Source organism: Narcine bancroftii, chromosome 14, assembly GCF_036971445.1.
Source record: "Narcine bancroftii isolate sNarBan1 chromosome 14, sNarBan1.hap1, whole genome shotgun sequence".
Classification (NCBI taxonomy): Eukaryota; Metazoa; Chordata; class Chondrichthyes; order Torpediniformes; family Narcinidae; genus Narcine; species Narcine bancroftii.
Window position 1 is genome coordinate 17,314,419 of NC_091482.1, and position 24,069 is coordinate 17,338,487.

The 24,069-nt window shown below is 39.8% G+C and overlaps 1 protein-coding gene and 1 long non-coding RNA gene across 6 annotated transcripts in view; one reads left to right on the forward strand and one right to left on the reverse strand.

Moving 5' to 3' along the window:
• Positions 1-5,610, forward strand: part of wscd1a (WSC domain containing 1a) — a 109,645-nt gene extending 104,035 nt beyond the window's left edge. For all 4 annotated transcript variants that reach the window (XM_069912110.1, XM_069912111.1, XM_069912113.1 and 1 more), the window contains one exon: positions 1,146-5,610. In XM_069912110.1, coding sequence (XP_069768211.1) covers positions 1,146-1,498 — 353 coding nt within the window. In that variant the 3' untranslated portion in view covers positions 1,499-5,610. The remainder of the gene's footprint in view (positions 1-1,145) is intronic.
• LOC138749985 (uncharacterized) overlaps positions 1-24,069 on the reverse strand; it is a 79,418-nt gene that overhangs the window by 21,247 nt on the left and 34,102 nt on the right. The window lies entirely within an intron of this gene.

Consider the following 24,069-nt stretch of genomic DNA (forward strand, 5'->3'; position numbering starts at 1 on the left):
GGAAACCTCAGGGAAGAACTATTCTTACCCAACCTTCCAACAGCAACTTGTGAATTTATAGTGCAGAAATGCTCCAAGGATTACAGGAAGGATGTAGAAGCTTTGAGAGGGTGCATGAAAGACTTGCCAGGATGCTGCAAGCATTTGAAAGATTGGAGAATATGTCATGTGAAGGAAGGTTGACTTTTCTCTTTGGAGTGAAGAAGGATGAGTAGAGACTTAATGGAGGTGTATAAGATTATGAGAGGCATTTTTAGGATGATAACCAATACCTTTTGCCCAGGGTGACAACAGCAAGTACCAGAGAACATCAGTTCAAGGTGTGTAGAGAAAAATAGCCTTGTGGTCACCATTAATGAGGTAGACTCTTTGGACTTACTTTGATTGCCCAGTTAATGTGATGGAATTTGAACGTGTTTCCAGATCTAGCTCAGTTTTCTATCACTAAGTTCGTAACCTGGGTAAGCTCATAGGTATACACTATGGTGTCATAAAGAGAGCTTTTGCCATTTATAAACCAGAGTATTGAGTACAGGAGTTGGAATTGTTACACTGAAGTTGTACAAGACATTTGGTGAGGCTAAATTTGGAGGATTGTGTGCAGTTTTTGACTGCTTTCAGGAAAGATGTCGATAAGATTGGAAGAGTCAGATAAAATTTATAAGGATGTTGCTGGGACTTGAGGAACTGAGTTGTAGGGAAAGGTGGAATAGGCTTGGACCTTATTCTCTGGAGTGTCAGAGAATGAGGATAGATTTGATAGAGGCATACACAATTATGAGAGGAAGGGATAAGGTAAACGCAAGAAAGCTTTTTTTTTTAAACTGAGGTTGGGTGAGACAAGAACGGGAACACTGGGGGGCGTGAGAAACTTCTTTATTCAAAGGGTGGTGAGACTGTGGAACAAGCTGCCAGTGGAGGTGATGGGTGTGGGTTCTATTTTGACATTTAAGAGAATTTTGGATAGGAAAGGTATAAAAGTCTATGGTCTGGTGGCAGGCCATTGGAACTAAGAGAAATAAATAATTTGGCAAAGGTGGACTGAAGGGCCTATTTCTCTGTTCTCACCATTATCTGACCCACCCTGCAGTTTCAGGTGCAGGTATGCACTATTAATGATCATAGTTTAAATTTTTTATCTGCAGAATGGCCAGAATTTGTTAACACCTATGCCTCCTGGTGGGCTTCCCATACATTAGATTGGTTAAAGTACTGCAGTCGGGTGCTTGTAGTTCACTACGAAGACTTGAAGAGAAGTCTACTGCCACAGCTGAAGCGCATGGTTGAGTTCCTGAACATCACTGTGTCAGATGACAGACTGTTGTGTGTCGAAACCCAGAAAGATGGGAACTTCAAACGGTCCGGCCTGCGCCAGAGAGATTTTGATCCGTTTACGTCAGAAATGAAAAGTGTCATTAACAGATCTATCGGGATGGTGGACAAAGCTCTCAAAGAAAGAAACCTCACGGGACTACCAGAAGAGTATGTTCCTGGGTGATGGAGCAACTGAGGTAAAAAAAATGTATCGACACTTCAAGCCTGTTTACTGTAATAAGATAGTGCAAGAATGACAGCAGCATTTAAAGATGAGAAAGAGTGGGGTTTCATCACAAGAACAGATCAATAACCTCATGCTACAGAGAACGTGCATCAAGAAAAAAATATCTCTCTTGTGTTGCACAACACAAAATACTTTGACCCAAGTCTTGTTGCATTGCAATTCTGGAATTTTAACAAGATGCTGATAGATTTAACTCTTTCCTGAATGTTTTTCCATGTGGTTAGATGACAACAGAAAGAATTTGCGGTGTGTTTACACAGTCATACATGTCACTTTTCTGGGGGATGAGAAAATCTTTTTTTCTGAAAACTCATTTGGACGAGCCCACAGGATGGTTCTTCTAACAATGAACCTTCCATTGCCAATGTGTTCAATCAGTTTATAAATGAGAAGAGTCCTGTTTTGAGGAATGTTAGCATTAAATGTTTCCTTTTAAAATATTTTACTGTGAGAATGTTGAGGAGGACTGGTAGCACAGATGTTTCCTTGACAAAAATGTTTGACCACAAGAATGCTCACAGATCTCAATGAGCCACAATTTCCTGCAAAAGTAGTATGTCGAACCCTCATGTGGAACATTTGCTGTCATACGTACAATGTTCTTCAAGCCATTTGAGCATTAAATCCTTTCGTTTCAAAGCAGTGCACATTAAGCATACGGACACATTTAGTTGTAATTTCCAGGCTGCAACATGTGAAAACTCTAAAACTTACTTTAGCATTAAGCATTTCCCTACCATTTTCTCCAGTGCTCCAGCAGGCTCATCTCTAATGCAACCATTTTGCCTTAAAATGAAAATATACATCACCTTTTGAAAATGTTCAACTTCCTGGTAGAAGTGATTTCTATTTAAAACAATTCCCTGATTAGTTTCATTGAATAATTCCGTCATGTAATTAGACATTTTGATGATAACTCGACACTATTGAATAGCGCTATAATCACAATTGCATCAAGTGGGCATCTCTCTCAACCGTTGACTTGAAGTGGTTACAACTGTAGTGACCCCTGCTTAATATTCCAATTACTCTACAATTCTGGTTGGTCAGTTCATGCAAATTGCAGTGGTAGCACTGTCCTTTTGTAACTGGTTCTTTGTAATTCTGTGTCAAAATTTCAGTTTCAGAATGTTCCCTGTTCCAGCCTTTCTCTCGTGTGCTGCCAATTTCATTTAGCAAAAGGGAGGGAGCTCTGTGTATGTTCCACTGATGTTAACAGTGCCCAATTAAATTAGAAAGTTAAGGGATGACTGGATTGTCCAAAATCATCGTTGTTGATCTCTCGTGTATTATCCTCATTGGCTTCCACCTTCTCCCAAAATTTCATAGAAGATCCAATTCCCATGTCTGTCTTGGCTTTCCATCTTTTGGTGCATTCACCTCAGCTTTTGATCTTTTTGTTCAAACTTCTCTATCTTCTGCAACGCTCCTCCAGTTCTCTCTGACACCTAATGGTTTAGTGTTCCTCATCGGCTTGATTAAGAACACTCAACTTGGATTTGTTTAAGATCATGTTTGACAAACCCTATCAAATTTTTTTGAGGAGGTTACTAGGAAAGTTGATGAGAGTAAGGCAGTGGATGTTGTATATATGGACTTCATAATGTTCCTCAGGGAAGGTTCAATCATTAGATGTTAACATTGAAGTAGTAAAATGGATTCAACAATGGTTGAATGAGAGATGCCAGAGAGAAGGTGGTAGATAACTGTTTCTCAGATTGGAAGCTGGTGACTAGTGGTGTGCCTCTGGATTCACTATTGGGTCCATTACAGTTTGTCATCTATAATAATGCTCTGGATGATGGGGTGGTAAATTGGATTAGTAATTATGCAGATGATACTAAGATAGGTGGAGCTATGGATATTGAAGGAGGGTTTCAAAGCTTGCAGAGGGAGTTAGGCCAGTTAGAAGAATAGGCTGAAAGATGGCAGATGGAGTTTCATGCAGATAAATGTGAGGTGTTTTATTTTGGTAGGGCTAATCAAAATAAGACATATATGGTGAATGGTAGGGCACTGAAGAGTGCAGTAGAACAGAGAGATCTAGGAATAGTGGTACAAAGTTCTCTGAAGATGAAGTCACTTGTGGATAGAGTGGTGTAGAAAGCTTATGGTATATTGGCCTTTATAAATCAATCAGAGCATGGAGAATAGGAGTTGGGATGTTATTTTAAAATTGTACAAGGCATTGGTGAGGCCAAATTTGGAGTATTATGTACACTTTTGGTCACTAAAGTATAGGGAAGATATCAACAATTTGGAGAGAGTTCAGAGAAGATTAACTAGAATGTTGCTGGGGTTACAGGGTCTAAGTTATAGGAAAAGATTAAATTAGTTAGGTCTTTATTCTTTGAGCATAGAAGCTTGAGAGGGGATTTGACTAAGGTATTTTAAAATTATTAGGGGTATAATAAAGGCTTTTAAAGATAGAGGCTTTTTCCTTTAAGGGAGAGGTACAAACAAGAGGACATGAGCTGAGAGTTAGGGGGAAAAAGTTTAGAGGAAACATGGGTGGGGGAAACTTCTTCACTCAGAGAGTCGTGGGTGTGTGGAACAAGCTTCCAGATGAAGTAGTGGAGGCAGGCTCGATATTAGCATTTAAGAAGAAATTGGATATGTATATGGACGGGAAAGGAATGGAGGATTACGGGTTGAGTGTAGGTCAGTGGGGTTAGGTGCGAGAAAGTGTTCAGCATGGACGAGAAAGACCAAATTGGCCTGGTTCTGTGCTGTAATTGTTACATGATTTTATATGTATGGATCTTCACTATCATCTGGCCACCTTTGGAACTGTTCTCCCCAAGTCATTTCCACTTCACTCTACAAATGCCCTTGCCTCCCTCCTTTGATCATGCTCTTCTGTCAGCCTGAAACACTAACTTGTCATGCTCAGGTGAAGGCGATGAAAAGATTGTGCATAGTTATTTCAAAGGTATTACCAAATTGATGGAGATCAATAAATTTAATTTGGTATAGTTATGGTTTATGGCAATCTAGCTTCTTTCTAGCACAAAAGAATATGTTCCTTCATGAGATTAATGTAGCCTGTGGCTTCCTCTGGTCTTGTAATTCAATTGATAATTCACTAAGCCATCAGGGAGTTTCTTTAAAATTTTTACCATTACATGAGGATGAATTTTACTAATGGGAATGTTTGCTCACTAACTATTCATGTACTGATTGAATAAGTGCCACTAGTTTATTGTCCTGGACATTCCTTGGGTTATCTTTCAGCTGGACAGCAAATGATAATAGGCTGTGCATGGTAATTTAGAACCGTAGGGATGGCACATTGAGAGGAGCTACTGCCTTCCAGCATCACAGATCAATTCTGACTGTGGGTGTTGTCAGTGTGAAATTTGAACGTTCTCCCTGTGACTCTATAGGTTTCCCCTGGTTCTCTGGTTTCTTTGCACATTCCGGGAACGTAAAATTCATAGGTTAATTGCGTACTTTCATGAATGTGTAGAAATTTGGGGGGGCGGGGGGGATTTGATGAAAATGTGGGGAGAATTTTTTTTAAAAAGGAAGTAATGCTGGATTCGTGTGAATCTTTGGCTGATAGCTTGCACAGGTTCGATGGACTGAATAGCCTTTACTGGTGCTGCATTCCAGTGTAGTGCAGATCAGAAATGCCCATCTGTCCCAATGTCACTTGCTCCCTCCCCTTTTGTGCCTTGGCAATTCAAAGCTCACCCATGTAAGTGAGATGTCATGAGGACCTGCCTGCACTCTCAGACCATGTGTTCCAAAAATGCACTTGAAAATTCTGATTTGTAATCAGTCTCTCTTTACTGACGAGCATAGAAGTTAGAGTTGGAATATTGATTCCTCACATTTATTTACTTAAATTAACCCCTGGTCACAACTCTGGAGATGTAATTCAAAAACAAACTTTTTTTTAGAAAAATACAGATTGTATCGGAATGGGAATCCTGGTGCTTTATAAGGGCAGGATGAATAGTGGTGATTTTTTTTAAAAATTGTTATAAAAATTAATGTAACGCACTCAGTAAATGATTCTTAAAAGTTAAAACATTTGTTAATGATGTCATTGTCAGTTTAATTTTATTTGTTTAAAACAAATGACTCTAGGAATGCACATCATGCAACTCTGATCGACTGTTAATGCAAATGACAATCCCTGTAGAAAGCATGAAACCCTATAGCAATGATCTTAAGCCACGAGTTTATATTCCATTGTGGTCACAGGAGAATTTATATTTAGTACCTCCAATAGAAAGCTAGAATCACCAAGAAAAAGTGAACCTAAATGGATTGTTGTAGAAAACATCTAGATCTTCCAGAGAAAGAAGTCTGCCATCCTTGGCTGGTCTTGTCAGTGAATCCAGAAACACAGGAATATGTTTGCAACCGACTTGAAGAGGTGAGTGATGGCCAGTTGGAGCCAGCTGGGGAATTTTCTGACTGCACTTGGCTTTGGCCAAGGAGGTCAAAGACTTGTGCCACTGGAGTTCTACTCAGCCCCTTAAGAATTACTGTGCCACATGGAGCTTCACAATAACCTAAAGGTTATTCCATTCAAGGGCCAATAGAACATATGACAGAATTAAATCAACAAGAGTATTTGCCATTTAGCTGAAAACTATTTAAGATTTCCCATCAGATATTTTTGAAAGTTCATGATTTTAAACACTAAGATTCCAAGAAAAAGTCAAGTATGATTCATGCTTTTGTATTTGAAATAATGATTTCTCTGACTGCAAACATAGAGCATTAGCAATCTTGCTTGAATAATCTGTGTTGAGAGTGATGGATGGTCTGGATGAGTTCACGGGCCATTGAACCATCGCAAATTCAATTTCTTCTTCCCCATTCCCACTGTGGATATAACAGCCAATCTTAATTTATTCACTGCAGAAACTCACAGAAAGTAATACCAAACCCCCGTCCTTGTGTCCAATTGAGGCAAGTTGGTGCATGGAAACATCACTACCTCCATGTGGCACAGTAATTGCTCTTCCTTCTGATCTGTAGCACTGCACCATGTTGGATCACCACCTTCAAGGGCAACTGATTTACATCGGTGAAGCCTTATTTTTATTTAAAAATGGATTACAAGTATATGCAATATGACACTGTAAAGTCCATTTGGACTCTTCAGCCAATCAAGTCTGCCCTTCCGTTTAATTATGAGATAATATTCCCTCATTTTGAATGTTTCAGTTTTTTCCAGGACATCCTGATCTTTGTCTCCTCAAACTTATATCCAAGGCTGTGATCGATGGTTCCAGACACTTGGCAGATGCTATGTTAAGAGGGCTGAGTAGAACTCCAGTGATGCAAGCCTTTGAGTTTCTTGGCCAAAACCAAGTGGAGTCAGAAAATTCCCCAGCTGGCTCCAACTGTCCATCACGCACACACTACTCCAAGGCATTTCCTATTCCTAACTGCCCCCACTCTTCTCACGATTCCTCACTTACCTGGTTCCACTCATCCAATTCTCAGATTTCATAAACCACAGTGCTTTATTTCCACCTTCTTGCCCGTCTCCATCTCCACACCATCCCACCTGGAAGTCTTCTCACATTCATCAGTATTCACTCAATGCAGACACTCATTTTGGTTCAATATCTAGAGCTCTAGCGGTCTTGATGACAATCCTCCTATTGTATCCCTTATTCCCACCTTCCACATTCAAATGCCTCACCTTCGGCATGGCTTCTCTGCAGAGAGACCTTCAGCCTGTCAATCACGCAGTTTGTATATAGACTCTTAACTTGTAGAGAGAAACTGAAAAAATTGATTGTACTTGAGTTCCTAACCCTGCACTTGTTTCATAAGCAGGCTAAACTGCAGGCACTGGTCATCAGATTCCCACCTTTCTTTGTTCATTGATTCTATTCCCTCTCCTTTGGGCAAGGAGCAGCTGAACTGGACTCACTCAGACTCCGTGTCATTTCATTACAACATTATCTGCCTACCACATGGCCACATTATTTCTGAAGCTACCCATTTCCACTCCATTACAATGTTGACCCTAACCTTCCTCTCTCCACCCAAGCCCTTGTTACACCTTAATTCAAATTCCAGCTTTTCTCGCCATCTTCTCTCCATAATCTTTTACTCTGAACATCTAGTAGCTGGTGACCACTGGCCTGGGTTTTCTAGCTCAAGACATCAATGACTTTGTTTCATCTTACCTCTAACATTTAAAAATATTTGTCCATAAATTCATCCATAGCTGGTAGTCACCTTGTAATCACCAGCTTCTTGTACTTTACAATACAATTGCAATTCAATTTGACATTGTACTTGCAGCACACTACCAATGCTATAGTTGTGTCATTGTGAAGAGTTGAAGAATGATCATTTAAATAATTCCACTTTACAATCAATGACTTTCATTCCGAGATTATAGCTACTTGATACAGTAATTTACAAGACAAGATTACATGGTCTACAATTCAGTGGATTTCAAACTTCCCCCCCCCCAAACTCGCATTCTACTTTAGGCAATCTCTATACCATAGGTGCTCTGGTATGTGGGTGGAAAGAAAAATTTGAGAACCACTGTTTTAATCGTACCTAATTGACTTGTTATGTGCACAATTTCATCACTCCAAAGGAAATGGGCCAATGACCATTTTTCTCAAGCAAAATATTTCAGTAACATTTGGGTCCAGAGCAGTGGTTCTCAACCTTCCCTTCCTACTCACATACCACCTTAAGCAATCCCTCACTAATTGCAGAGCACTTATGGCATTAGGGATTGCTAAAGGTGGAATGTTAGTTTAGGGGGGTAGTTTGAAAACCACTGATTTACATCAACCCATCAAATCCAATTTAAACTGCAACCAATACTATATATAGAAACATAGAAAATAGGTGTAGAGTAGGCTATTTGGCCCTTCAAGCCTACACCACCATTAATTTTGATCATCCACCCAGTACCCGCCTTCTCCCCATAGCTCCGATCCTCTTAAGGAACTATTTCCTGTGGAAAAGAATTCCACAGATTCACCACTGAGAATTTTGTTTTCCCCATCTCAATCTTCCCCCTTATCCTTAAACTGTGACCCCTGGTTTTCCCCAACATCGGGAACAACCTTCCTGCATCTAGCCTGTCCAATCCCTTAAGAACTTTATGTTTCTATAAGAACCCCCCACCAACCATCTTTCAAATTCCACCGAGTGTAAGCCTAGTTGATCCAGCCTTTCTTCATATGCAAGTCCTGCCGTTCCTGGTATCAATCTAGTGAACCTTCTTTGCACATCCTCTATGCCAAGGATGTCTTTCCTCGGATAAGGAGACCAAAACTGTTCACATTACTCCAGGTGTGGTCTCACCAGGGCCCAGTACAGCTGCAGTAGATCCTCTCTGCTCCTGTACTCAAATCCTCTTGCTATGAATACCAACAGTCCATTCGCTTTCCTCGCTCCCTACTGCACCTGCATGCCCACTTTTGACATCCAGGTCTCGTTGCATCTCTCCTTTTCCTAATTGGACACCATTGAGGTAATAATCTTCTCTCCTGTTCTTGCCTCCAAAGTGGATAACTTCACATTTATCCACATTATATTGAATCTACCATGCCTTGGCCCACTCACCTAACTTGTCCAAGTTACCCTGCATCACAGTTTAAGGATAAGGGGGAAGTCTTTGAAGTCTTAGCATCCTGTGCACAGCTAACCCTGCCACCCAGCTTCATGTTATCTGCAAACCTGGAGATGCTGCTTTCTATTTCCTCATTGAAGTCATTGATATATATTGTAAATAACTGTGGCCCTAGCCTTGCGGTACCCGACTAATCACTGCCTGCCATTCTGAAAAGAACCTGTTTATTTCTACTCTTCGCTTCCTGTCTATCAACCAATTCTCTCTCCACCTCAATACCATCCCTCCTATACTGTGTGCTTTAAGTTTGTACACTAATCTCCTGTACAGGACCTTATCAAAAGCCTTCTGATAGTCCAGATATACCACATCCACTGGTTCTCCCTTATCCACATTACATATATGAAAAATCTAATGTACTTGGCTCCCAGGAGCTATAAAGCAATTACACCAGCTTTAGTTGTGATTATTGCTGCATTTGTTTAGCTGTTACTGATGAAGAATTAACTGGTGAACCATGAGCAGAAAATATTGACAAACTCCTGAGACAAAACACAGGTGAAAATTAACATTATCTAAAATAAAATGCAAGCTTGTTAAAAGCCATTAAGTGATTTCAACGGCAAAAAAAAATCCAGATCAGATTAGTTGCCAAGTTAATGATGTGTCTCCTAGCACCTGGTCTGTAAGAACATTATTAAAAGGTAATTCTGCTAATAAACATGGCCAGACTATGAGAAAATAGATTGGTCGAGATAGAAGAAGACAAAAGTGACAACTCCCCTGCTGAATTAAATGCCATGTACTGTTTTAATATGTTTAACCTATTTTAGATCATTTGAAGAGCTATTATTTGCCACAGTCAAAGATCTTGCAGCAAGAACCTGACATTGTCTAGTCTCGCACAGTGGAAAATTATTTTTTCTTATTTTAAACACATCTACCTGCAAGTGCTTTGAAAAGCTCCAGTCAGCCAGTTCTCAAAGATGTGCCCTGGATTGGTAGGTAGCAGTCATTAATCAGAACTGTATCCAACAGAGAAGCAGCCAGTGTCTGTCAACTGGTGACAGAACACAGCAAAGAATCAATGTGATGTTACCATCTCATCTCACCATTGGAAAGGGGGTGATTGTTTCCTTCACCATTGATCATTGCAGTTGCCCATCAACAAAGCAGAGTGATTTTCAACCCACTGGTTTTAATGATTAATTTACAAGTTCATTTTCATTCTCCTCTGATAAGAACTCAGTTAATTAAATAATATGATATACCTTGACTTAATGTTCAATGAAGCTTGTATAGCCTTAAGAATAGATGCTTTACTACACCTAGACATCTTTTGTTTTCTGAACACGAGGGCTAAAAGAAATTAAATAATATGCAATTTGTTCTAGGTTGAAGTGGTGAGCATCCAGTGTCTCCTTCATTGTTTGTATAACAAAAAGCTGAAAGATAGTATGTTGCCGAGGTAGAGCATTTGGAAATGACATGAATTCAGCGCAGAGAGACAGCAGCAATGTCATTAACTGTAAACCCTGATGAGTGTATGTGCTTGACTAGTAAGTGTCTGTTTTGTATAGGGTACTGACTTCTGTATCCACTATTTTAAACAGGGGCCTTATTGAATCCAACTAAATTAGCTGATGCCACCTTAAAACAATAGGCAAAAGTAATTTAATTGAAACATATTAAATGCAAGGTGGTTGTTTTCAATGTCATTTTGTGGAGGAACAAGTACAATTTTGTCTTCTCTTTTGGGGATAAGGAGCCAATGTATTTTTTTACAGTTTGTTCCCAGAAACACTGTATTACTGTCATTGCTGGTTGAGATAATTGTATGGCTGGTTTGAATTGGGTCAATTATTTTCATTTGTTAAAGGGACAGACAGTGTTTTATTATGTCGTGGCAGAATGGTTATTGTTTTGCAGTCTTGAAGGCGTCTTGATTGCAGTTCTTGTTTTCACTGAAACCGTTCATTAAGGAAAACAACAACTTGAAGTTCGGTTTAAATCTTCCCATGTATTTATTTTAAAAAATTTAATTAATCCTAGTTATAAATTTGTTAGAGCACAAGAAACAAGCAGCCAGTGTCTGATGTATATAGAGTTTCCTCTGTTAAGCCTTTATGAATCCCATATTGCTTGAACCATCTGCTAATGGGGCTTCGTTCTAGATGCCCAGCATGACCTTGGACATGTCTATCATCTTTCCTCCTACGAGAACTCTACTTTGTTCATGTAGCTGGAACCTGTCATTGCCGGCATCATTCTGGTGAATCTTTTCTGCATTTTACTGGCCTGCATATTGAAACTTGTTAGTCATGTTTTAATAAATGGAAAGCATGCTGGGCCATGCCAACGTTCGCCATTAGAAAGAGCTGAGTATTGGAATTTCAAACATCTTGTTATTCCTGTAATTTAAGTTTTCTGGAAATCTGATTCTCCCATTTGTAGAGCAAGTGGCCTCAAAATGTTAATCACCTGTTGGGTGAAAGCAAATTCCTGGCTGTATTAAGCATGTGACAGGCTCCTGGCTCCCACATCTATGCATGGCAGATCCAGATCATGAGGTAAGTGGCTGTTTACATTTTGCATCTGGCCCCAGCTGCAGTGTTGCATCTACCATATCACAGTCATTTGACTAGGGTTAATAAGGACCATCTAATAGGGGTGTACTTTTTAAATTAATTAATATTACTTAAATCTCCACAAGTTAAATATTGCTTTAAATTTGTTTTGTTATTTAAATTGTTTAACAGTTTCTAAATATCAGTGTTCATAGAACAGCACAGTGCAGGCCCTTTGGCCTACAAAGTTGTGCCAACTTTGTAGACTACTCTAATAACTTCTAGAAATTCCCTGCTACGGAACCTTCCACTTTTCTCAATTCCATGTACCTAACAGTCTCTTGAAAGATCCCATTATATCTGCCTTCCACCACCTTCCTCTTGTCTATACCGCCCCCACCCCCCCACCACCACAGGAAACAATTTTGCCACAACTCCTCTGTCCAGGTCTTTCAACATTCAAAATGCTTCTGAGAGGTCCTCCTGAACTACAAGGAGTACAGTCTAAGAGGCGTCAAATGTTCTTTATATGCTAATCCCTTTATTCTAGGAATCATTCTCTGAACCCTCTCCAATGTCAGCATGTTATTCCTTAAACAAGGAACCCAAAACTGTATCCCATACTCCATGAGGCCTCAACATCATGTCCCTGCTCTTGTATCATGTAGATATGAATTCTTCACCATTGACTCAACCTGAAGGTTAAGCTTTAGGGTCTGTTGCACGAGGACTCCCAGACCCCTTTGCACCTCAAAAGCAAAAGTTTTGAATGTTTGCCCCATCCAAATAATAGACTGCTCTTTTATTCCTTCTACCAAAGTACATGACTGTACATTTTCCAACATTGTATTTCATCTTCCACTTCTTTGTCCGTTCTCCTAACCTTGCCAGGACTCTCTGTTTCCTCACTACTACCTGCCCCTCCACCTAGCTTTGATTCATCTGCAAACTTAACCACAATGCCGTTTATTCCATGATACAAATCGTTAACATACAATGTGAAAAGAAGTAGCCCTAACACCGACCCCTGTGGAACACCACTGGTAACCTGGTAGCTAACCAGAGAAGGATCCCTTTATTCCCACTCTCAGCTTCCTGCTGATCAGTCATACTCGAACCTTTCCATGGACTCTCATCTTGTTAAGCAGCCTCGTATGCAGCATTTTGTCAAGTCCAAATATACAACATCCACTAGGTGCCCTTTGACTAGCCTGATTGTGGTTTCCTAATAATATTGGGGTAGTTTTCAGGCAAGATTTTCCCTTAAGTAAAGCCTACTGACTTTAGCCGATCTTGTCATGCATCTCCAAGTATTTCGTATCCTCATCCTTGTCAATCGAATCCCACAACTTCCCAACACTGATGTAGGTTACTGTTCTACAATATTCTTTCTGCTGTTTCCTCCCTTTTTAAATAGCAGAGTGACATTTGCAATTTTCCATTCCTTCTGAACCATGCCAGAATCTATTGATTTCTGGAAGATCATTACCAATCCCTCCGCAATCTCTATAGCGACTGCTTTCAGAATCTGAGGGTGCATTCATCAGGTCCAGGAGGCTTATCTGCCCTTAGACCTTTCAGCTTCCAAAGCACCTCCTCTCTCTCCTGACAATCTTGAAAGTAGGACATGTCTTTGACAATGAAGACTGGTGCAAAATACTCATCCAATTCCTCTGCTGTCTCCCATTAAATTCTTCCATTCCCCCTCTACTTCCTCCCAAGCTCCTTAAAACTATGCCCCCTCTGTTTGCCAGTTCAGCCTTGGGGGAAAAAAGCCTCAGGCCTTTCATCACCATGTACAGCTTGACCAGGTCACTCCCTCATCCTCCGTTGCTTCAAGATCATAGATGTTCGGGAACGGTGAAGGAAGATTTTGATAGCATAAGCTCTTGCAAGCAATCAGAATGGTTCGTGAACTGAACCATAGTTTGTGCAGCCTCGTCATTAACCAATCTATTTTATGGCAACAAATAAGACAGGACATTGGGAATCCTGCAATCACAAGAGGAAAGTACAACCAAGGGCATAACAGCAGCAGCAAATTACAAGCTCAGTCCAGACCCAGTATAATTTGGCCAATGCCATTACAGTCTTCTATTAATTATTTCTAGTTGACAACCAACCAGGCAAAGAGAACCATTTCTCCCAACATTGTTACTATCAAGCTCTCTCATCCTTTGGATCATGGCTTTTTTTCCTTCTTTTAATCTTCTCAAATTGTTGCCCCAGCTTTGCCCATCTTTCTAAATCATCAGATTTCATCTGATTTTTTTTGTCAGCGACCTCCTCTCTTCATACTCTGGTGTTCAAAATCTGTACGCTACTTCAGGCTATGGCCTAAATTGGATATTTGCAGCCAATTTTCTGATCAACACTTTCTTTGTCAATCAAAATTCAACTGCTAAGATTATTTTTAAGTAAAAACTTAAAACCATTAATTTGTATCAATCTAGCAAGTCTTGGTTCTCTAATCTGGCATTTTATTCATTATTAAAATTTATGGGTCCAGCATTCCTAATTGAAGGCTGTCTTCAAAGAACCAAAGGGCTCTCTGCCTAATTTTCCTGTGTTCATTGGCAACTGTTTCACTATCACTGCTGTATAATACTCGGGAAAATGTAAAATTGGCAAGATCTTCTCATTGAATAAGCAAAATCTAAACATTTCACTTGACTGTGCAAATGTAGAGAAAATTAAATACATCGAACACAGTTCCTTGCCAGTGGTGAAACTTGCGTAGAAACCTCTTCCATGAGGCTTGCACAATGACCCAAGTGAGCTCCAGTTTAGATCAGTCTACCACTTAAGTAAAGGAGGAAGGAGAGAGAAATGTCCTTTCAGATTTTTAAATGGGCTTTTATCTGTGGTAAAATCAATTCTCATTTACATCAGAATTCTGAGAATAAAATAAAGAGAACTTGCATTTTTAATTAGAGAAACACTTAAAAGATCAAAGCAAATTATTTGAAAATCTTAAATTTGGTGTTTAAAAATCCCTGACAAGAAGAATACATTACCAACACCTGTTGTTCCCTGTTTGCAAGATCAGTTAATTACATTTAGACCTTAGCACTTTCGTGCTTAGTAAATCAAAAATTAGTAATTTGAACTGACAGAATACTTTTCATAACCCATGAGCCAAACCCAAATTATTTTAAAATGAGGAAAATTAAAAAGGCTATAAATGCTGGAAATTTGAAATAAAAAATGTGGAAACATGCCCAGGCAGCATGTGTGTAATGAAAAACAAAACTAACGTTTCGGTTTCTAACTGGAGATTACTAAAACCTGCTTCACTCCATCTATTATCAGTTCTGATTAAAAAACTTTAACCTGATATGCTAATCTTGCCCTCTCCAGAGATGCTTGTTGAGAATTTCCTGCATTTCTTGCTTTTAATGTGGCAATAAAAATATTATTATGGTAAAACATGATATGGTACTCCACTGATCTATGGCATTCGCAATTTGCATTACTGTTTGCTTTATATTAAAATTGATTTGTTGAAAGAGGTTTCATTGATTCTTCATGCACGAAGCTTGGCCTGCTGCAACATCCGCAGGGGAGAAAACTTCACTCCATTTCAGATCTCTGGCTCTAACTTTCAGTTCACGGTAGAGCGGGTCTTTTTGCCTCCACCCACTGGAGGTAGGATAACAATTGAAAACCCAACTGCTTCACTTCCCAGTTGGATCTATTCCTCCTTTTGAGATGGTCAAGGCAAATTCCAGTTCGATACAATGAATGCTGAGGTCTAACAGGAGACATTATCCTCATCCTTTATCTGAGTAATACCCGTAATATAGGAAAATGCATTACCTTTACAACAATTATACTCGGGACATAATGTGAAATTGAAGTCCTACAACACAAGTACCAAACCTGCTAATCCCATATGTCAGAGCTTATTCCATGGCTTTCTATGTCATGATGATCAAGTGCTCTTGCAGGTAGTTTTAAGTTCAAGGAAACTGGAACATTGAAGACTCGAGCTCGCCATTAAATTTCAGAAAATACACATCGTCTCTGTTCAATTAATGGAAAATTTCAAATTTAAATTGAAATTACCTGGCATTAAGTTTTTATCTACTTAAATGGGATCTCCTGCCCATGACAAATTATTCAATTCTCCATCTGATTACAAGGGGATGATGAAAATTTCCAGAATACATCCCAATAAGTAAAATAGGATTTAATTTGGATAACAGGCCCTTCAGAACCCTTGAGCCCGTGCCACCCAAATACCCCAATTAACCTACAATCCCCATATCTTTTGAAGGGTGGGAGTAAACCCACGCCGACAGCGCCGATTCAAACCCAGGTTGCTGGCACTGTAATATTGTTGGGTCAACCACTATGGTAACTGTGCCGGCCTTGATGTAGGGAAAGTCAGATCATGCAAGATGTTCACCTATATTGGTGTCTGGTCTGTCAGTGAAAACCAACTGGGACAAGGCTATATAAAACGCACATGGTGTGGCTGTTACTAGTGAAAATATTACACCACACCATGACCAAGGTTTGATTCTGACTTCCAGCACTGTGTGGCCATAATTTGCATGCTCTTCCGGTAACTGTGGGGGCTTCAAACATTTCGAAGACATGCTGGTTGTCAGGTGAAATGTTCGCTCAGAGAATTCGAAGTGGGAAGAGAGGGGGAAGTGTTAATAGAAATGTGAGAAGAGGTGACAGTGAATGAATTGAATGGATGCAGTGCTCCAAGAGCCAAGCATTGTCTTGATGGGCCAGGTGATGTCTTTCCAAGCAAAATAAAATTCAGTGGCGTCATCACACCTACTGATTCACATAAATAAGTGATGATTAGTTGTCCAATAAGAATTTTAAACTAGATGTGCCACCTCTGTCTACTTTTACAGGGCTACGTAGGTCACTCATTTTAAACTATAGTTTATTTCCATCTTCATTTTAAACAAATAAACACGAATGGTTTGGAAAAAATGGAAGCAGTAAACATTGGACCTGTCGTGCAGAATTTGCGAAGAGATTTCAATGTTAAAACATTAATTCTGTTTCCCTCCAGAGATGGTGTCTGAATTGCTGAGATTTGCAGCATTTTCAGACTGTACTATTTTGCCCTCATAATATTTGTGAATACCGCCTGGTCTTTTGGTATTTTGCATTTTCTCTATTCTTGTCAGTCTGCAATAGCTTTCCTTTTCATCTTACAGAAATCTTATTGGAGCCACTGACTGATTTGCATCATTCATTGAAATCAAAAATATTTCACACATGTTAGCATTTGGCCTTGTAATGCCGAGTTAGCCAGTACAATATCACACCTAAGATGACAATGGAAATAAAATCTTACATAATTTCACAAAGCCACAATCTATCCCAATGTTCTTCCTTAAATGAAACATCCAGTTCTGGACAAAATTATTTGATATCCAGATGAGTTGTAATTAATCTCAGTCTGGCGATGGCTGTGGGAGATTAAAGGCCATGGTCCTCAATTATGATTGCTAGTGGGCAAGATATACCAGCTACGATGGAATATACAAAGACACACAAAACAGGATTAGTGTTAGAAAGTAGTCACACATGAGGGTTACAGGGCTTCAGTGAGATATTGAGACTTACTGGGTCTACAGACACGTACAACACGAGAACACCATCAGGAGGTTAAGGGTAATCAGTATGGGCCTCTTATACTAAATGTAGAATTCAACATGATAGAAAATTAGCTGTTTTGATTTGGTAAGTCGGAGATATTTTGGATTGTTAATGTATATTTTTGTGAACAGTTCGAAATGAGTAATTGGTTATATGAAGTGAAGATATATCTGAATGTGAAATGGTTCTAACATTGGTATTTTAACAAGTTTAATCTGCTGAACGTTACAATTCCTTTAAGATGATGAACGTTGCATTTATCCTTTTGTATCAACAGAATTTATTTTTGTAAAAAATACACTTTTGTACAGCTGCTTTGAATCCTGTATGACAATGTAGAAATAAATATTTTGCAAAAACCAAATCTGACTCATATAATCTTTTGCATTTGTATTAACAGAGAGTGATAATACATTGCATTGATCCAAAATTGCTTTAGCATTGAATAATATACAGCATACTTTGGTAAATTTATCCCAAAAATCTGAAGTGGATCTTGTTATTATGTACAGAGTATTCTGGCATCTCACCAACTCCAACAAAATGATCAAAGTTCATAAAGCTCCAATGGGCTTCAAATGACTTCCCAAATTTTGATATTAGCAGATTTTAACAAACAAAGGATTTTTTGCTTGATTAGGAAACAGAATACATCAGTGTAGATAGTGACAATTGAATTTACCTTCTATACATAGTCATACAATGTGGAAACAGGCCCTTTGGCCCAACTTGACCACGCCAACTAATGTCCCACCTGCCTGCTTTTGGTCCGTATCCAACTAAAACCATTCTATCCGTACAAAACCATATAACAATTACAGTACGGAAACAGGCCATCTCGGCCCTTCTAGTCCGCACCAGTTTATGTGAAACTCCACTAATTCCACCTACCTGCTCCCTGCCCATAACCCTCCTACCCCCTCATATCCATGTACTCATCCAACCTCCTCTTAAATGACAAAACTGACCTTGCTGCAACCACCTTCTTCTGGAAGGTCATTCTACTCAGCCACCCCTCTCTGAGAGAAGAAGCTTCCTCTCATGTTATTTCTAAAGTTTTGACCCCTTGCTCCAATCGCCCCTAGCCTCAGGGGAAAGAGCCTATTCACATCTACTCTGTCTATCCCCCTCATAATTTTAAATACCTCTTTAAATAAAAAGTTCCACTCAACTCTATCAAAGCCTTTTCTGCATCAAGAGATACCACCATCGGATGGTCGGAGCACTGTCGGTGTTTATTAATCAAACTAATTACTCAAAGAATATTATCTGAAGCGTATCTATTCTTTATAAAACCTGTTTGATCAACTTCTGTCCATTTTTTTCCCCCATAAACATTGCAAAAGTACTGGCCTTAACAATCTCCTCTGGCAGCCCATTGCATGCACCCACCACCCTCAACCAGCCATTCTCAAACTTTTTTTTTGTCAATGGTTGCCTTCCCAACACATTTCTTCTACTAAATATTTTATGATTTCAGTCCATGGCCCCCAGGTATGGTTCCTGTTGAGAATTGTTGCCTTAAAACCTCTGTCTTTTGGTTACAGATACCCCCTGCTCTGGGTAAAAGACTCTGCATTCACAAAATCTATTCCTCTCATGATCTATGAGATCACCCTTCTGTCATACAAAGCCCTCGCCTGCTCATCCACTCCCTGTAGCTCAGGGCCAAGTCCTGGCAATATCCTCATCAATATCTGCACCCTCTCCAGCTTGACAACTTGCTTTATATAGTACAGCGAACACAATACTCCATATGGGGTCTCATCAATATACAACTGTAACGGGACCTGCCAATTTCTATGCGGTGAGACGCACTTGCGAATTTCCCCTAAAAATATGTAAAAGAACCCTGACCCTAACCCTAATGTTAATTCTAGAAAATTATATTAAAAATCCTTATTAAAGTTTAAATAGTAACACGTCATAGTGGAAATGATTGTTTACTTCCCCTTTCCTCCAAAATATTGCTGTATTAAATTGTTTTTTTAAATTTTGACATACAGCATCTTAACAGGCACTTCCGGCTCATAAGCCTATACAGCCCAAATAACCGATGGCCTCTGTATGTTTTGAAGGGTGGGAGGGAATCACGCAGGCACAGGGAAAACATACAAATTCCTTGTGTACTGCCCCAGATTCGAACCCAGGTTGCCGGTGCTGTGCTAACCATGCTGCCCATTGAGTTGTTTATTTCTCCATCCACTATAACCCCGATTCTTGAAATATCTGGCCTTGCAATTACTCCATTGACATCTTCTGTTATCTTAAGTTTAAACTCCGAATTTCTTGCTCTCTCCATTCTAATATGCTGCCTGAAACCAAGCACTGGTTCCAATGTTTCCTAAAGGTTGTTCTGTGGTCAACTTTTATTTAATTATTTTGTAAACTGGTTTACTAGTTAAATGCAGGCTGATGTCCTGGAATTTTTTATGGTTGCCTGGGCATCTCAGGACATCTTAGTTAAACTACACCCAATGATATCAGAGAAATAGCTGTAGCCTCTTGGCGAATGAAGGCAAAGGGGATTGGTCAACAGTGTAGAGGTAGCTAGATTAGTCAGGAGTTTACTCGATAGTGGCACCGGTTTAAGGAGCCACACAGCACACTGTTGCTCTCAATTCCCTTCATTAACCCATAATACTGAAGTTGTACTAGGAGAACAAAAAGCCACGCTAATTGCTCAACACGCAATGGTCAATGAATTACCTATTGCAATTCTACAAGTGCCACTTACTTTGCTGCTGGTATGTGATCACAATGACACTTATTTTATGCCTGTCTGTCATCTGAAACCATAGATTTAAAACTACTGCAAATCCCCTGGCATCCAGAATGCAAGCCACTGGCAACCTCAAGCAACCGGCAAAAAAAAAACTAGGAAAATAAAAAATTAAAATAAATAAGAATAAAATACTAGATAAAATACACAAGTTTAAAATTTTAAAAATAATTATCTATAGTGTTAATCTTTGGGGCAGCTACATGGAGGGGGAGGAACGTGCAGGTGCAGCGACGGTTAAATGTTTTCAAATAATGTGACTGAAATAAAATGCTTTAAGGTTTATATATTTTGCAAGTGAAATTTTATTAGTACAAATACAGTATAGTATTTTTGTCTTTTAAACGCTTTTTCTTAATTCAGATGTATTAGTTAGGTATTGTAAGAGTGTCTCAAGCAACCGGAAAATACACTTATCTAGCATCTGCCAATCCAGGGGTTTTACTGTTTTAGCAAAGGAGAGATGCAGATTTAATTTTGTATATGGAAGGTTAATAGGATCTGACATTTTGTCTGTAAATTGCAGTGCTAAATTGCAATTTACAGTGGAGATTCTTTCAAAGATCAGAATGGTGCAGGTAGGATTCCTTGGGGTATTCTAGTTTCCTCCCCTGTGGTAAAGACACCAAGTTGTTAGGTTAATCAGTCACTGTAAATTGAACTTAGTGTGAAGGTGAGTGTTAAAAAAAAAAATGCAGGGAGTCAGGAATGCTGGGAGAATAAAATAGGATTAGTGTAAAATGGTTGACACAGATTCATTGGGTTGAAGGGCCCATTTCCATGCTGCATGGTTCTAATGGTAGGCTCAAACAGTCAAATGTCGGGTCTCTGTTCTTTGGATATGGTAGGATGCAAATAACTGACAACGTAGCTTATAGATGTGAAGAATAGGTGGGTTAGTGGGCCAGCTCTCATTCGCAATTACCAATGAGCATCTGCAGTTTGGAAAATAAGAAATTCTTGAAAGTTTATGCACGAGCTGTGAATGTACTCACAGGATTGAGAAAGACATCACTCTTTAGTGTTCTGCAGCACACTACACCAGCTAATTGCATCTTGGATCCCGGTTAAGGTTTTACCTGATGCAAGATTTGAGACCCTTTTTTCTTCTGTGGGAATTGTTGGGTTCAAAAATTGGGAAAAGGGAAAGACTATTTAAAGTGTTTTCACGCCTTTTTTTTGAACAACTAAAATCACAATTTCAGTCTCAATTGTTTTAAAATTTTACTGAAAGGCAGGAGCTTAAAAAAAAAACAAGTTACAATCACTGATTGCCAGTAGCGCTGTTTTACAAACTGTCAAAGTTTTCAGCCATATTTTAGGGGCTTGTCTTCTGGACATACTGCTGTTGGATTTGGAAAGTTCCAGAAGGTTGATGCTTCATCCTGATCAATTTTTATCAATTGGATTGAGATTTATTTATTTTTAAAAGACCAAGAAGATTGATGAAGGCAGAGGAAACATTGTCTTACAGACTTTATCAAGCCATTTTCACATGTTAGCCTGCTGTGGAAGGTCAAATTGCATGGGATGCAGGACATGCTGGCCAATTGAATCCAGAATTGCCTTGATGGTAGTAATCAAAGGGTGGTAGTGGAGTGTTGTTACTCAAACTGGAAGCGTGTGACCAGAGGCTTGTCACGGAGATTGGGCACTGTTTTTTGTCATCTATATTAACGACTTGGATAACAAAGTACGTGGTGTGGTTAGTACATTTATAGATAACGCCAAAGTAGCTAGTATAGTGTGACTGTGAAGAGGGTTATCTAAGATTACAACAGGATCAAGATGAACTGAGAAAGTGGGCCAAGGAAGGGCAGATGGAAATTAACTCTGACAAGGGCAAGAGGTTACACTTTGGTGGCTTAAACTAAGGCAGGACTCACAATGAACAGTATTGATTTCAGATTTATTGTTGGAGTACATACATGACATCACATACAACCCTGAGATCCCTTTGTCCTGCGGGCACAGCAGAATTACCACTAATTGATAGTGCAAAAAATAAATATAGCGTAAAACATGTAAACCAACAAGAACTGTAAACCTGACTGCAATACAGAGAGAACAAAAAGAAAATCAATAAAGTGCACAAGTAAGAGTCCTTAAATGAGTCTCTGATTGAGTTTGTGGTTGAGGGGTCTGATGGTGGAGGGGGAGCAGCTGTTCCTGAACCTGGTGGTGAGAGTCTTGTGGCACTTGTACCTCTTTCCTGATGGCAGCAGAGAGAGCAAAGCATGGGCTGGGTGATGAGGATCTTTGATGATTGCTACTGCTCTTCGACAGCAGCTCCCTGGAGATGTACTCAATAGTGGGGAGGGTTTTTGCCTGTGATGTCCTGGGCTGTGTCCACTACCTTTTGGAGGGCTTTATGCTCAGGGCTATTGGTGTCCCCATACCAGACCGTAATGCAACCAGTCTGCACACTTTCCACCACACCTCTAGAAATTTGCCAGGGTTTCTAATGTCATCCCAAACCTCTGAAAACTCCTGAGGAAGTAGAGGCGCCAACATGCCCTGGGAAGTGATGTGGAACAAAGAGTTGGGAGGACTGGTACATAATTCCATGAAAATCAATACACAGGTAAACGGTGAAGAAAACACTTGCCCTCATTGGTCAGAGCATTGAGTAAAGGAACAAGACATCATGTTTCAGCTCTGCCTGGGATTGTCTGATCTTGGAAGCTAAGCAGGCAAAGGCATAGTCAGTACTTGGAGGGGAGACCACCTTGGAACACCAGGTGAGGGTCTCTAGACAAAGTGGCAACTTTGTCTGCCTTACGGTAGACCAAAAGAATTACATGTATGCTATACTCTAAATGTAGAATTATGTGAAAATAATGGATCCTTTACCTTTTACAAAAAAGTTGGTGAAATTGCCTTGGTCACCAAACTATAGGAGAGATATCATTAAGCTAGAAAAGGTGCAGAAAAGATTTCTGAGAATGTTACCAAGACTGACGGGCTTGAATTATAATAAGAGGCAGGATAGTCTGGGACTTTTTCTCTCTGAACCATAGAAAGGTCAACCAATAGAATGCAGGGTATGGGGAGCTTAGAGGTTTTAGATCATGAGGAACATTGATAAGGTAAATAGTTGTAGCCTTTGTCCCAGGGTAGGGGAATCTAAACCGAGGTGGCATAGATTTAAGGTGAGAGAGGAAAGATTTAACAAGCGTTCTAGTGGCCTTCTCTACATTGGAGAGACGGTGCAAATTGGGAGATCGCTTCACTGAGCACCTTCATTCCATCTGCACAAATGACAGAGACCAATCATTTCAGTTCTGCCTCACACTCACATGTCTGTCCATGGTCTTATGTACTGTCCCACCAAGACCACCTGCAAATTGGAGGAACACCTGATTTTCCATCTGGACACTTTCCAGCCAGATGGCATTAACATAGACTTTTCTGGTTTCTGCTAACCTCCCCCTACCCTCCCCCTTTCCAGTTCTCCTCACTCCTTCCCTCCCCTCTCTATTCACCTAGCCTTTGCAACCAAACTTCCCCCCCCCCCCCCACTCTTTCTTCTGAGGCCTGCCAATATTTTCCCATACCTTGATGAGGACTCCAGCCCGAAACGTCGGTTATGTATTTTTATCTTTGCTATATAAAAGGTCACTGTTTGACCTGCTGAGTTTTTACCCCTACCATGGCATCTGCAGATTTTCATGTTTTACTTTTGTGTCCTGATGGGTACCTTTTTATGTGCAGAGGATGGTGGGTAAAGAGACCAAGCTGCCAGAGGAAGTTGTAGGACCAGGTACAATTGTAACATTGAAAAGGCATTTACACAGGTACATGGATAGGAAAAGTTTATGGGCTGAATGTGGGCAAATAGGGTCAGCTTGGTTGGGACAGAGAAGGTGGTACGAAGGGCCTGTTTCCATGCTGGGATCTAGATGGCTGTAGGGTTGCCCCAAAATGGTGCAAGAGCAAGATCTGG